This window comes from Neophocaena asiaeorientalis, unplaced genomic scaffold, assembly GCF_003031525.2.
Source record: "Neophocaena asiaeorientalis asiaeorientalis breed wild unplaced genomic scaffold, Neophocaena_asiaeorientalis_V1.1 scaffold798, whole genome shotgun sequence".
NCBI classification, from domain to species: Eukaryota; Metazoa; Chordata; class Mammalia; order Artiodactyla; family Phocoenidae; genus Neophocaena; species Neophocaena asiaeorientalis.
Window position 1 is genome coordinate 2,756,988 of NW_020173042.1, and position 15,504 is coordinate 2,772,491.

At 49.7% G+C, this 15,504-nt stretch overlaps 1 protein-coding gene across 1 annotated transcript in view; it reads right to left on the reverse strand.

Moving 5' to 3' along the window:
- Positions 1–13,601: 13,601 nt before the first annotated feature.
- Positions 13,602–15,504, reverse strand: part of PDIA4 (protein disulfide isomerase family A member 4) — an 18,873-nt gene continuing 16,970 nt past the window's right edge. The window contains exon 10 of the mRNA XM_024742841.1: positions 13,602–14,821. Coding sequence (XP_024598609.1) covers positions 14,406–14,821 — 416 coding nt within the window. The 3' untranslated portion in view covers positions 13,602–14,405. The remainder of the gene's footprint in view (positions 14,822–15,504) is intronic.

Sequence of the window (15,504 nt, forward strand, 5' to 3'; positions counted from 1 at the left end):
AGGTAATCACCATAACCGTAGAAGAGGTGGAATACTAGAGCTTTATATAAGCAGCGGTGGATCGAGTTGATTTGGCTGGTCCGCGTGCAGTGGCGTTTACAATTAATTGATCACAGCCAGTTACAGATTTCTTTGTTCCTTCTCCACTCCCACTGCTTCACTTGACTAGCCTTTTATACCGCCTGAGGGAAATGGACAATTAGTCTTAAAAGATTTTCTTTTTCTCTTTGTCTTTTATATCTTACAGGACAGCCAAATACAAAGTCCGTTTCTTAAACACACCATAAAATGCACTGTGCACGTCCGTCTGCCGGCGAGGATGACTAATGGACCGCAACAGATGCCCCGTTCATGAGTCTGCAGGGAGGACGCCGGAAAAGAGGTCCCCTTGTCTCTGGATTGTTCCTTGAGAAAAAGGAGAGCCAGAGGTTTGGGTGCCTGAGGTGTGAAGGAGAGAGAGCAAGAGGTTCATTGTACTGGCTTAAGCCCTGGGTCCACTAAGCTTTGCTTTTCTAATAAAACGTAAAGATTTGGGTATTGGCCGGGGGCGGAAATGCGGGCTTTTGCAAAATCAAGGATATTTTGGCTTCAAACTGTGGTGTCTGCAATGATAGCAGGGTATACCTTGCAATACTGGGGGTATACTTATATACTAAGACTTGTTATCTGAAATTCAAATTTGACTAGGCATCTTGTATTTTATCTGGCTATCCTATCTTAGTCGCACAAGTCTTACGAAAGAACTAACCCCAAACTCTTTCCTTTCTCGAGTTATTGTATGGATCTAGGCTGGCCTCATTGTTTCATTGGCCATTCATTATTGCTTTGCAGTTATTATCACATGGTTAGGAATCTTCTGGAGACAGGATACATATGTCATCAAGACTGATGGGATTGTGGAGTCCCCTCACCTGTGGAATGAGAGCTTCCTAAGGTCGGAGAAACTGACTCTGCTCTCAAGTTTCTTAGCTTCTTCATGTCCATGTCACACTATTCCATCAAGTACTTACCTCTCTCCCTCTCTCCTTGTCCGTCTGTCTCATTTATTATCTGTCCATGTATCTACGTTTTTTTTAATTTTTCATTTTTTTGCAGTGCTTCTATTGACCAGGACACCACAGCAATTGGTTTCATGGATTTATTGCCATTGTTTTGTTGTCCGTTTTTCATCATGCGGTGGCAGGGAGAACTCTTGAAGAAGAAAGATAGGATTTTTCTGGTCTTGCAAGTCATGAACTATGAACTCTGGCTGACCTTGAGCTGCCCGTGTGACCTCTCAGAAATTCAGTTTCCTCATTTGTAAAATGATAATGTCTGCCATCTCTCCTGACTGGGTTGCAAAGAATATTAAATAAAACAAATAATATTTGAAGATACCTTGCACCTTATAAAATACAAAACAAACGTAAGGGTTTTCTTTGGCACATACAGAACATTGACTGTGGCCATCGGCTGTTATTCTCTTGCAAGATCGCTTATTATCATTATTCCTCAGATAAAACAGTCGTGTGTCAAGTGCTGGTGTGTGATCATAGCATCATCAATTGGCTTGAACAGTCCACTGTGATTAAGGCGGTTCGCCTTCTAAGGGTATGCCCATTACAGAGGGCTAAGCAGTCGGGTGCACGACAAAGGGCACAGGATCCAGACTGAGAACCCACACAGGGAACCCTGGCTTCCTGACGGTGGTACTCCTAACACCGCCTTACCTTTCTGTGAGGTCAACTAAACGAGATGGTTCTAGTGGAAGCGCCAGAGAAATCCAACGTGTTCTCAACGCACCTTGGGTCGCCTGCACCTGTAAGGACAAACCAAATAGTCTCCTTTATTATGCACACATCTGTGACAGTTACCCAGTACTATGCCTTGCTTCTGATGCTGTTAGGAATTTACATTTCCATCTAGCAAAGGGCTAGGAAGATCACTGTTATGACCCCCAGTTTCAGATGGAAGAAGTGGGCTGAATGGCTTTCTCAAGGTTACACGAGAGAGTAAAGGCAGAACCAAGATGAGAGTGGCTCCAAGGCCCCACCCAGGAGTCCCACAATATATTCTGCCCTTCTCCCATTCTCTTCTCTATTTCCAGACTCTTGGACTTGGTTTTTCCTCCCCCAACATGTTTTGAGAATGTTCATATCTCTATCTTCAGAACTTAACAGTATTGTTGACTTTGAAATGTCTCTTAATTTTGTCTATTAAGTGTTGTGACTATTATCAAATATTAATCTCTCATCCTGTTGATATTCAAAACACTGAAAAATCCTTACATATCTTTAAAGACGATTTCCTCTTTTTTGCAAATGATTTAAAGAATGTAAAAATTAGATAAAACCCCACTCCGCTAAAAAGTGGGAAAAATAAAATCCTTATTCACCCCAACCCCACCCCATTACCCCATTTCCTTTCCTTGCCCTCTGAGAATATATACTATCTTTACTATATCTATATGTGTGTGTCAGGGAAGAGGAGGATTCTGTGATGGGTTTCCCCAAATTTATTGTCAGCTTCTTCAGAGAAAGGGCTATTCTAAAATTTTTTTTTTTTGTATTTCCACCTCTTATCTCAGTGATAAGATGGTGTTAACTTTCAAATTTTTCACATTAAGATAAAAACAAGAGCAACATATCTAACAAACACCTAAAAAGGGGGGCAGCTGTACAAAAGACTAGTCAAGTGCAGTAGTGAGAAGGGGGGAAAGAGTAGAACGAGGAGTTCGATCTGTAACTGACTGTAGACAATCAATTGAGATAACTCACTACCTTCGGACCAGCCGGTTTCAACACTAGCTGCGTAGAGCATTTAAAGCCCAAGGAACTGTTCATTTTTACCTTATGGTGATATTCCGGTTGGCGTTTATGAATGACAACATTTACAGTATGTATGACATGCATCCTCTAACGATTCCCCCCAAGCACCTATTTATCAATAAATAGCACAAATGTATTTAACAACAAGAATCAGAAGCACTGCTGAGCACCCTGGGAAAGAGACATGCAAAATTAGCATCTCGTCACTAGGGCGTCTCTGCTCAGTCCGGTTTTTCTGGAGAGACTCCGCAGGATCCGGGAGAGCTGTCTGTTCAGCGCTGACCTCCTCTGTCTATTTACCACATGTAACCCTCGAGACAGCTCAGTGAGGTCTGGAGAAAACTCTGTGAGCCAGAGCAGATAAAGTCTTGTGCTTCTCCACATCTGTAAACCCCGGCAGAGCCCCGCAACCCCGGAAGCAGCGCTCTCACATGTTGGAGTCGGCTCCCTTCCGAAGGGCGGAGGGGCCTCCTTATTGCTCAAGATCTGCTCCTCCTCTTTAAATCCCAACTGATAAAATAAAACAGAAACCACCACAGGAACGGGAAGATGAGTCACCTGAAACACTCAAACATCTTGGATGCTTCTGAGGATTTCAAATTTTAAAGAGACAAAAGACAGAAGCTGAAAGTCAGAAAGGAAGATGACTTTAAGTGAAGGCAAGAGGAACAGATTTCTGTAAAAGCATCAGAGAGACAAAGCTCAGAGAGACCTGAGGTTCACCCCCAATGCAAAGAATAGCAAAAGGACTGCAGGGCTGTGTCTGGGGCAGCCAGGTCAGGAATATTCCCGGGCAGAGGGGCAGCAGAGTTCTCAGCAGGAAGGCCACAGCAGGAGGGCAGGCAGCTGCCCCTTTGGGAGTTCACATCTCCAGGCCCAGACCAAACACACCTGTTACCCCTGATGTGAAAGCAGAATTGCTGGATGCCTGTCTGACTCCTGCTCGTGCCTAGCCCAGTGCCTGGCACATGGCAGGTGCTCAATAAATGTGTTGAGTGAATGAGTGAGTGAAAGAGATTAAGGAAAATGAACAATCCCAGAAAACCAGACACAAGCAAATGTCCTAATTTTCAAGAGGGGGGAAAATGAAAGTAAAATGTTCATAAATTACAATCTCTAAATAGATGTTGCTCTCCAGTAAAATTCTAGGATGGATTATTTAGGAGGTGGATGTATATTGGGAGCCAATTTGAAATTAACAAGAAAAAGTCACACATCAAAATAACTTAATTTCTTTTTGTTTCTAATTGCACTGCTTGACTAAATGTTCCCATCTCTTCTTCTGCCTTTATGTGGGCTGGAAGTCCACTCGACAACAGGCTCAGAGGCTGCTGCTGGGGACTGAGGCCATCCTGGGAGAGGGGTGTCTCTGGTGCTGTCCCATGGGGCTGTTTCTTGGTCAGACCCTGTCTAACCTGTTTTCATCATTCACGTGAATGAAACACCAAAGGCAGCTATTCACCTTTACTGAGGACACATTAGGTGATATGCTGTGAGAATCAGGAAGGCACCAGAGATTGACAGCGTGGGCTCATATCACATTATCTGGGCTTGAGTCCTAGTTTTCACCACCTACTAGCCATGTGTCTTTGGGCAAGTTGCTTGCCTTGCTTGAGCATCAGTTTCTCCGCCTTTAAAATGGGCATGATCAGAGTATCTATCTTGTAGGAGGTTGGGAGGATTAAGTGAGAAGCCGTGGAGAGAGTTCACTCGGGCACGTTAAAAAGTCCTGTAAGAAGGTTAGCTCTCAATGTTCAGAAACATTTTCCCAGGCTGAACAGATACAATCTAATGAGAAACTAATAGATACAAACTAACAAGACAACAGATACAAATTAACAGCTGAAGTTTCCCTTCTCAGTTAAAAACAAAAAGAAAATCTGAGCAGGTACCAGATAAGAGAATCTCACAAAGTAAAAATGAAAATCCGAGTGTCCCCCTGAGGTATGCTCTGGTCAGGTGGTACCCAGAGCCCAGGGCTCATTTTTTTTACAGTTAATTTTTATTTTTTAAATTGAAGTATATTTGATGTACAATATTATGTTACAGGTGTACGGATAGTGATTCACAGTTTTTAAAGGTTATACTCCATTCATATTTATTATAAAATATTGGCTATATTCCCCGTGTTGTACAGTATATCCTTGTAGCTTATTTCATACCTAATAATTTGTACCTCTTAATCCCAGGGCTCCGTTTTTAAAAAGACATTGGCAAACTAGAGTGTACCCAGGGGAAAGTGACCGAGGTGGTGACATACATTTCCTCACACTTTCTTGACTTTGCAAAAATGCTTTCAACGAACAGTATCCCATTAGCTTTGGTCTACGTGACAATCCTGTGAAGGGAGTAGGATTGACAGTATTTTTTCTAGTTTTATAGCTGAGAAAAATGGGGCTGGAAGTGGATGGGGAGTTTGCCCTGTTAGTAAACTCAGTGGTCCCAGACAAGTCTGGAGCGGGGGAGTCTCCGATTCCAGGGCCAGCTCAATCCCCAATGTCCACCATACTCCCTGCTTCCTGTCACCCCAGTGTCGAGGGGACCCTGGCTCCCCTGGCCCAGCTGGCTCAGAACCCTCCCCTGGGGCTCCCGTGGCCCTGGCAGACAGCCCTGCAGAAGGCGGAGGTGGCTTGGGGGCTGTCTGCCAAGGCTCGCGCCCCCTTAACACTTGGACTTGTGGGCCTGGTCAACCACATGAGGTGCACACAGGGCAGCCTGCAGGCCCTTCCTTCCCAGGAGGCTGTGTCCGCGGCCTGGACCAGGGAGGGCCCACCTGCAGGGGCACATCCGTGAGGGTGATGCAGGGCTGCTTCTTAATGTTAAAGTAGACAATGGAGGTACTTTGTTGAAAACCTTTTTGACTGTGTCTGTCTTGAAGTCCTAATCAATTAAGTTATGGCAAAGAGAAGAGAGTTTGCCCTGATTTTTATCAAAGATGCCTCTCCAGGGCTTCCCTGGTGGCGCAGTGGTTGGGAGTCCATCTGCCGATGCAGGGGATGCGGGTTCGTGCCCTGGTCCGGGAGGATCTCACATGCCGTGGAGCGGCTGGGTCCGTGAGCCATGGCCACTGAGCCTGCGCGTCCTAACGGGAGAAGCCACAACAATGAGAGGCCCATGTACCGCAAAAATAAATAAATAAAAGATGGCTCTCCAAACAGTCCTAAAATGCTCTATGAAAGCAGGATTTTCCCTTTTTCCTGTCTTTTCTTCTTGTCTTTTTTTCCCCATCTATGTGCCCTCCCAGGCCAGGTGAATTCTCTCAACCTTTTCTTCCCTCCCTTCACTCAAAATCTATCTGTGGTGGGTCCCATCTTTGCCACATCTCTCTCCCTCCCCCCTCACTTTCCAAGATGGGGCCCACCATCCAGCAAGATTATTTGTCCCGACAGGCAAGTAGTCGGGAGCCTGTGGTCACCACCACACACCTTCCCAGGTTCCGGGTTTTTCAAAGCCCCAAACCTGGGGCACTGAGGTCAGGAGACCTCCCTCACCGGGTCTCAGAGTTCAGGGAGGGCACAGCATCGACCCTCGTGTCTGAGCTGCTCTCACCCTGCTCACATGTTACAGCCCTGGATCACAGGGAAATAGACAGGGAACCAGAACAAACAAACAAAAAAACCTGTGGAAATGACACTTAAAATTGTATTAATACCAGAAACCCGGGTAGAGAGAAATCCTGTGTCTCTTGACTCACTGACATTCACCTGCGGAGTTAGCTGAAAATCAAACATCTCCCTTCTTTAGTCCCTCCTGCCTTTGAATTGTGAAAATAAAACTAAATAACAATTTTTTAAAATGAAATAGAAGACACCCCAGGCAGGATTTCCACAGTCCCATGGGGGGGTCCGTCTGCCTTTGCACCCATCTGATGAGCTCCTGGGGTCTGAGTGGCCCACTGCACGAGGATTGTGCAGTCAGACCAATAATACTGGTTGTCTTAGTTGGCTCAGGAGCTATAAGAAAACACCGCAGACTGGGTGCTTAAACAACAGACAGGTATAACTCACAGTCTGGAGGCTGGAGGTCTAAGATCAAAGTGCTAACAATTCAGTTCTTGGTGAGGACCCCCTTCCTGGCTTGTAGACGGCCACCTTCTTGCTATGTCCTTACGTGGGCTTTCCTTGGTGAGTGCACATGGAGATGAGGCTCTGGCCTCTCTCTTCTTATGAGGACACTAATCCCACCATGGCAGCCGCACCCTCAGGACCACATCTAAACCTAATTACCTCCCAAAGGCCCCACTCCCAAATGCCATCACATTGGGAGGTAGGGTTTCAACATAGAGATGTCGGGGGGAAACATTCAATCCATAACACTGGTATCCACTTGGATTTGCTTTTTCTGTCCAGATAGCTGTAAAGGCTGACATGGTCCCAAGAGTGAGGATGGGCCCATCCGGGTGCTCCCTGCTCAGGCCCCTGAGATTGCAGCCCTCAGCCACTCAGAGCACGTAACTGACAGTCGCAGGTTACAGCTGGAACACTGGATCCCAACCAGGGGGCCCTTCCTCCTCGAGAATCTGTGTCCATGGGTTGGCAGTTTTCTGCTTAATCCCTCAAAACATGAAGGGCCTGATTTCCCCCCAGTCCTACTCAAGGTGCTGCCACCTGCCGACCTGGTGACACCGGTGGGCACGGGGATAGGAATTTTCAGTGACTTCGGTGACTCCCTGGTGCTCCCTAGGACGCTGTACCCCGCCCCCTCCATCCCAGGCAGCCCTTCCTAACCCACACAGGAGAATTAAAAACCCATAAAAATTGCCCTCCTTAGACTTCTCTGGAATTTGAACGGACTCGGGCTGGCCTTAAACACCTCCTTTTCACAAGCCCGGCTTCTGAGTCTTCTCTCCCTCACACGTTTCATCCTTTTTATAGGAAGGCCCTCTCCTTTGCCCCCGCATATGTCTTCCTTAAAAACAGAGCCTCATAGGGCCGGAGGGAAGGGCCACAGGTGCCAGCTTGGATGAACGGGGCCCCCTTGAGAGGTTCATGGGAGGACACTGCCCTCCCTCCAGCCTGGCCCTTCCCATACCATCTCGCCTCCTTTGGGGAAGTTTTCTCAGAGCCTTTCCGAAGAGCCAGGCCCACCTTTCTCTGACCTCCTATGTGGCAAGTGTGATTGTAAAAGCCCCTTTCTGAAAGCAACAGGCTCCTTCTTCACACCTTTGGTTTTCAAACCCAGAGGAGGGGACCCAGGAAGGAGGGGCTGAGGGGGAGGAAGAGACCCCAATCTGATCAGCTCCTTCAGTCTGCAGGGCCATGAGGGGGCGGAGCCTGGCAGCCACGAGGTCAGAGGATCGGGAGCCTGAGACTGGGCTACTTCAGCAATGACATCGCAAGGCGCTGAAACAGAATCACTGACAGTAGCTCCGGACCCTTCGCAGTTTTGAATGATTGGAAGTGCCCTAGGCCAGGCCCGCCTCTTCTCTGGGCCTCAGTTTCCTAAAAAGGCCGGAGTTAGAAGTGCCAAGGCTCTGGTGGGAACAGCAGAAGTGGGTGGGCTTGCCTCCAGCTAATCCCGCCCCCAGGGACCTTCCCTGACCTATAAATCAGCCTTGGGGTGACCAAAAGGCCGTTGGGTGGGCTTCCGGGGCGGGTCAGAGAAATAATAGGAAGGATTTTGACAAGTACAGCTGCGCTGGGCACGTGCTGAGGTAATCCATGAAAGGCAGCACTTCTGCCCGGCCAGGTGGCCATTCTCATGTTCAAATGCCGTTGAAGCACAGACCATGTAGTGCGGCTGGCAACCCACCCAAACCCTAAGAACTCAGCCCAAATCCCACCACCAGACTCAACTCTTCCGCTTTCCTAAAAGAACTCGAGTTTTAAGCCTTTGTTACACTCAGGGCATCCTCCGTGCTAGTGATTTCTTGTGATTGTAACACCATCAGGAGAGGCCTTCCAGGTGGCGCAGTGGTTGAGCGTCCGCCTGCCGATGTAAAGAACAGGCGTTCGTGCCCCGCTCTGGAAAAATCCCACATATGCGCTGAGCGGCTGGGCCCGTGAGCCATGGCCTCTAAGCCTGCGCGTCCGGACCCTGTGCTCCGCAACAGTGAGAGGCCCACGTATGGCGCAAAAAAAAAAAAAAAAAAAAAAAAAAGGTGTGTCGGGGGGTAGGATTTATTTAGATCTGCAGTTTCTAACCAAGCCCAGCCCTGAGATGCCTTTTCTTTGGCCCACACAGTATTGATAACGATAATCTGAATTAGACTCGACCCTTAAAATTTAGGGGATTTCACATTTAAAATATCTGGCTTTTCTTGAAAAATCAGAATGGCAACAGCAGGCCCAGAGTCCTACAGGCAGCAAGTGCCCCCTTCAGGTGAGACACAGAATCTCAGGTGTGCCCTGGTCACCACCACTCCCTATCGCCCGCATCCAGCCCCTTCATGCACATAACTTACCACCCAGGTCCCTTGAACACTGGACTTTTCAACCTCTGAGCTTGAAGGCCTTTTAAGTCTCTAGAGGCATCAGTTTTCAATCCAACCTGAGCTGAGCTCACACTTCTTTTTTTGAGAAACGCCAGAAGGAATAGACAGAAGCTCGTTTTCCACATTTCTTCTCCAAGCCACAGCCACTGCTTTCTAAAAGGCCCTCTCTCAGTCTTTGCCAACAAGTGGTCCTTTGTCCTCCTCTCTCTGCCCCAGTATCTCCGTAATCTAAGGTGGGAACACGACAAATTAGAGAACTGTGCTCATTCTGCCTGGGGCTGACTCCGAAGGGGGAGGTAAGGGCAGCGGAGCCCTTCTCTGCCTGGCCCTCAGGCCTGTGGACCCGAGGATCTGAGGTTCTCCACCGGTTCACTCAAATGCTGTTTGATTCTGTGCTCGGCCCTGGGGGCTCCCAAATCTCACCTCAGCTTTCCCAAGGCTGGTGCTTAGCACAGTTGGCCAAGTGCCATGTGGGTAACAGGACAGACTTACAGTAGGAGCGATGTTTTACCTTAGTACAGGTGCCAGAGAATGCATTTTCAATACCTGATTCATCATAATAGGAATCAAGGAGACACAGTAACGTGCCTCTCAGGGTTTAATTCCTTTGCTCCAGCTGAAGGCTCTTCTGAAGACGGGGGAAATACACCTGTAACGTTGCTACTGACGTGCACCAAGATGGGCTCAAGGGTCAGGCTTGTCCTTGGGCTCCTGGAGCACTTCCTGGCCCACATCCCTCACCCTAGGGTGGGTCCACACTGAGGGGGATGGATACAGAAGAGAAGGAAGGCACCAGTACTTCCTCGGGGCCTGGGGAACGAGCCAAGGGCTCACGTGTTCTCGTAAAATGCACTAACGAGGCTTGGCACCAGGAGAGGGCGTCAAGGTGGAGCCCTGAGGATCCGCGCAGGAGAGAAGCCAGGGCAAGTTCCACCTGCTCCTGGAGTCTCCAGCACGCTGGTGCCTTACAGGCTCCAAGTTTCTTCAACAAGAACCCCATTGAAGCATCTTTTAGTTCCAGTATTTCCCAAGCCAAATTACCAACAGAATCCAATGTTAATGAAGCATGTATTAGTCTCCTTCATGAGTGTTCTGCCAACACACCTTGGAAGATGCTGGTGCTGTAGAAACAATACTGGTTCTGAGTTCTTGTTCTGGCTTCTCAATTTACTGTGTGACTTTGGGCAAATTATTGTCTCTCTGATCTCCACCTCCTTTATTATATGATGGAGGTCATAATACCTGACCTGCCTATGTTTCAGGTGAAATGTGATCATATTTGGAAGTTTTTGAAATCAGAAAGTACGCAGCAACCCTGCCGATCTGATTCCCTAGGCCAGAATTAGGAATTCTGTTTTATACACACACAGATCCACACCCTCCATTTGGGGTCTACCTGGCCCATCAGAACAGGTGGGAGAGACAAAGAGATAAGCAGTTCCAACAAAAAGGGGAGAGGCCTCAGATTTCGCATTTCAGGGTGGCTGATGTTCTGTGCGGAAACCCATGCACACATTATTGCACTGGATCCTTACGAATACCCTGCGAAGGAGGCTGTGTCTCTACCTTACAGACAGGAAAACAAACTCTGAGAGGAGTTAAGTAACTTATGTAAAGCCACACAGCCTGAGAGCAGAGTCAGCCTGGGTTGCAGCTTTGATGACTCAGAACGGATGCTGGGTCCTGGGCACCTAGAAGGCACGCGGCCAAGGCACCGATCATCAATCTTACAAGACTTGCTACTGTTTCCTCCGTCCGGACCTCGCCAGTTTCCATACCTACTAGACACACCACCAAGACAGCGACCATCGAACATTCCTCAAACTTGTGCAAAACACAAGTGACCCAAGAGATCTCTCGTCTTTTTTTTTTTTTTCTGAAACTGGGACAGTTGTGCGGAAAAAAGAGGTGACAGAAGTGCTCTAGCTGAGATTTAAGAGACAAAACTACAAGGCAGGCAGTGCTGATGATTCAAACGGACCAACTGCAAAAAGATGTTTGAGAAAATTGGGGGATCTGGACTGGGTACTGATGAATTACGGCTTATTTTGGTGGCTGTGAAAAGGCACCGAGGCCCTGTAGGACAATGCGTTCTCCAGTGCAGGGGTGAAACGACGTCTTGGCTGTCATAGGGGTGGGGGGTGGGGTGGGGGGAGATGAGGGACTTCCCTGGTGGCCCAGTGGTTAAGACTCTGTGCTTCCAATGCAGGGGACACAGGTTCGATCCCTGGTCGGCGAACTAAGACCCCACATGCAGTGGGTGTGGCCAAAAAAAGGGGGGATATGAAAATGTAGCAAAATTTTGGTAATTGTTTTAGGTGAATGATGAGTAAAGGGCACCGAGTAGACAATTCTCTCCGATTTTGTGGATGCTTGAGATGTTTCATAATTAAATAACAAAAAGTTGATTCAGACACTGGATGTGATACCAGTCTTCTTGCGTCCACTCACCCACACTCAACCTCCCATCAGCGCCGGCTCCTGCAGACCCCTTAACTGCTAACGCCCACTCAGTTCTCGAAATGCAGCCCACCCTCCTTTGCAGCCGGCCCTGGCTCCCCTGCTACTGGACTGCGTTGTCTACGAGGGAGATGCGATGGCACAACCGGGGTGGGGGAGAAGCACACCCCAGCTTTGCATTTGCAGACACACGCCCCCTTCCTTTCTTCAGCTGGAAAGTGAACACAAGAGCGCCCACCTTGCAGATCACTTGCAGTGGGATAACCCGGCAAACTGCTGGACACGGGGTCTGGCTTTTGCTAGATGCCCAATAAATGTTACCTGGCACTCCCATGATTAATCTCTCAAGCTGATCACAGCACTTTCCTGCTTAAAACCATCAGGGGTTCCCTGCAAAGTTCTAGGACAAGGTCAAACTCCTGACTTAGGGCACCCACCTCTTCCAGGTCCAGCTCCACCTCCTTTCGCATCACTGCTTCCCTCCCTCGCCTCTGTCCCTCTGCACCTGCTTTGCCTCAACCTGGGAAGTTCACCTCTTCCTTGTGGCTCCCGGGTCAGCCTCTCTGAAGGGCTGCTCAGGCTCCCAGGCTGGGCCAGTGCCTGCTCTCTGGGCTCCCGTGGCCTGCACATCTTTACCCTGGCACTGATTGCACTGGACTGTCATCGGCTGACTCACCTGTCTCCTTTAGCAACCTATCAGCTCCCTAACCAGCCTGGGGTAGATTCTCTCCCAGGGGTCTACTCTCTACAGTCCATATAGGGTGAGTTTACCTGACACTCCACTGGGCAACTTGGTTTCCAGATTGTATTTCAGAAGAGGATACATTTTGACTTCCGCCTCAGGGCCTTTGCATTCACTAGGCATGAGTCTCCTGGGATCTCCTTAAAATGCATTCTGACTCAGCAGGTCTGGGGCCAAGCCCGAGATCGTGCATTTCTGACAAACATCCAAGTAGTGTCAACACTGCAGGTCCCGGGACACACTGAGAAATGACTCACTCCCAACCTCAGCCGGGCTCCAGCCAACTCATCCTTGGATCTCAGCTCAAACATCACTTCAAAAAGGGCTTTCCCGACACCTCACTTCAAATGAGACCACACTTATTCCCTCCTAGAGCCCAGGCCTCACGTCTGCTGTGTGAGGTCTCCCAGACCAGCACGGAAGCCCGAGGCGGTGCTGGAGGAGTGTGCCTCTCGGTTGAAAAAAAAAAAGCCTTCAAGCCCCACACCCACATTTACTCCTGTGAGCTTCTGGCACAAAGTCTCTGAAGGGGGCCTGCTTGTCCTCCTGAGGGAAGAGGGCATCCAGGAGGGTGCAGAGGACTTCCTGCCACACTGGGGATTCTGAGGACTTACCAGACACCCCAGCCCACCCTGGCCAGACTCAACTTGAAAGCAGATCATCTAGAAAGGCCCACCACAGCTGTCCCTTCCCCTGGGGCTGCTTCTTGCCCCCCCCCAACCCCTGCAGCAAACCCACCAGCCACTGCTCGAAGAGATGCCCCCAGCTCACGATTTCTGTTTCAGCAAAATTAGGAACAGGTGAGCGGGGATGGCACATCTCGGTGAATGAACTCCCAGAATGAAGCTCACATCACACAAATCGCCCAGAACCCTGCGGGCTGGTCCAGCTTCCCGTCCTGTCCTGTCCTGTCCCCTCCCTCCAGCCCCCAGAAGAGCTCAGGGCCTTGCCCTCCACCCCTGCCGCCTCCCGACAGAGTGCACCACTGCCCACCCACAAACAACCAAGAGCAGATGCCCCTACCCGGGTCGGGATGCCCCCCCACCCCTGGATGTTCAGGCAGGCCGGGCAGGGAGCCTCCCCTCCAGGCCCGGCCTCTCCATCTCCAGCACGCTGAAGCTCCAGGGCGGGACCATGTTCTCTAGGACAGTGATGGAGGTTCATTTTGAATCCTTTCTTTATTCCATCACAACAGCCTACCCTATCGTCCTATCACCCTAAAGTCTCCACCTGTGCCCTAGCTCATCTCTCCTTGGCCACAGCGGTTCTGAAGAGGCAGGCGGCCTCTCGGAGGCAGAGCCTCGGATCAGGGTCTGGGAGCACCTGGGAAACGCTCCTGCCTGCCGTCCTCGATTTGGGAGGAGAAGGCACGGTGACGCCCAGGCCCGCAGAGATGCTGTTTCTCCCTGGACGGGGTGGCAGATCAGTCGGGCTGAAATGACGTCCTCGGCAGGGTGCTCGGCGACAGTTCTCACTTTGTGCCACAACAGAAAGAAAAAAAACCAAACACCAACAGTCCCATCTTCAGCTAAGCATTCCTCAGATGACAATAAAACAAAAAGGAAAAGTCGACGTGATTTGGCAAAGGCTTCTTAAATTTTAAATTAAAAACAGAGAAAAACATTCACACAGAAGAGGTTCAACTGTCTGCTTTGAAGAAATATATTAAAGAAGGTGAAAAAGTTAAAAAAAAAATCAAACCCCAAATAATGGTAAAAATAGATGTATCCTCTGTAAAATTCTGGACTAATCTACTGAGTCATTCATATCTATTCAGTATCAGAGCATAAGGTGAAATACCAAAGTATAAAAAATTAAAACACAAGACAAACCAAAACACCTTGACAGACTGCCTTTGAGCAAGCCCACCGGGCTCGCAGCTGGCTCAGGCTCCAATGCCGAGTGCTGGAAGCTTCGCTGTCTGGTCCCTGCCGCGCTTGCCCTGAGCAGACCCTCAAGGCCTTCAAAGTTCTTCCCTGGCCCTGCTCAGTTCTGTGGCATGTTCTTCTATAAACTTGCTCAAATGGTCCAGATCTCTGTTTCCGTCCTCAAATTTAATTGGGTTCTTTTTGTCCCCGCTGGGGGAGAAGTAGATGGTGGGGAAGCCCTCGACTTTGTAGCGGTCGTTGGTGACGTCGTTGGCTGTGGCATCCATCTTGGCGATGACCAGATTCTTGTGTCCCTTGTACTTCTTGCCCAGGGCTGTGTACACGGGCTCCAGCTGCTTGCAGTGCCCGCACCACGGCGCGTAGAACTCGATGAGGACGTCCTTCTTAGGGTCCATCACGATGGAGTCGAAGGTCTTCCCCACCACGACCTTGACCGGCCCCTTGTTGTTCTTGGGCACCGGCTGGGATTTGACAACTGGCTTCAGTTTTCCTGCCGAGGAAAGCAAGCAGAGGAGGAGTGTGAGAGCCGAAAGGCCCCGACCCTGGCGGCTCTGACTGGACCAGGCAGTGAGGCTGGCCTGACGTGCAGGACACGGCAAGTCAGACGCTGCCAGGGCCAGCCAGGGCCTTGTCTCCAGAAGCCCACCGCCAGTTCTCTGGTTTCCTCACGTCTTCTACTTTCCCAGTCCCTGCAAAGGCCAGAGAGGGTGCAGGTGGTTCCCCACAAGGCCTAGCAGATGCTGGGTCCTGTTCAGTGAGGCCGTCACAAGAGATGCTCCCGACGCAGAGGGGTTACTAGGAGGGTGGGCGCCGGGGGCTGGAAGCCACGGTGGGGAGTAGACTGAGCAGAGACGGAGGAGGTCTGCCCGCCAGCCGCCAGCACTGGGGACCCGGGGCCATGTGCTCAACCAGATGAGAAACACACTCAGCTTGATGCCAAAGCAAGTTTCCCTCATACATGAAACTTACGCCTAAGTCCAAAAGCCTGTTGTACTTTACATATTTTAAAAATAAGGCTTCTTGGGCTTCCCTGGTGGCACAGTGGTTGAGAGTCCGCCTGCCGATGCAGGGGACACGGGTTCGTGCCCCGGTCCGGGAAAATCCCACATGCCGCGGAGTGGCTGGGCCCGTGAGCCATGGCCGCTGAGCCTGCGCGTCCGGAGCCTGTGCTCC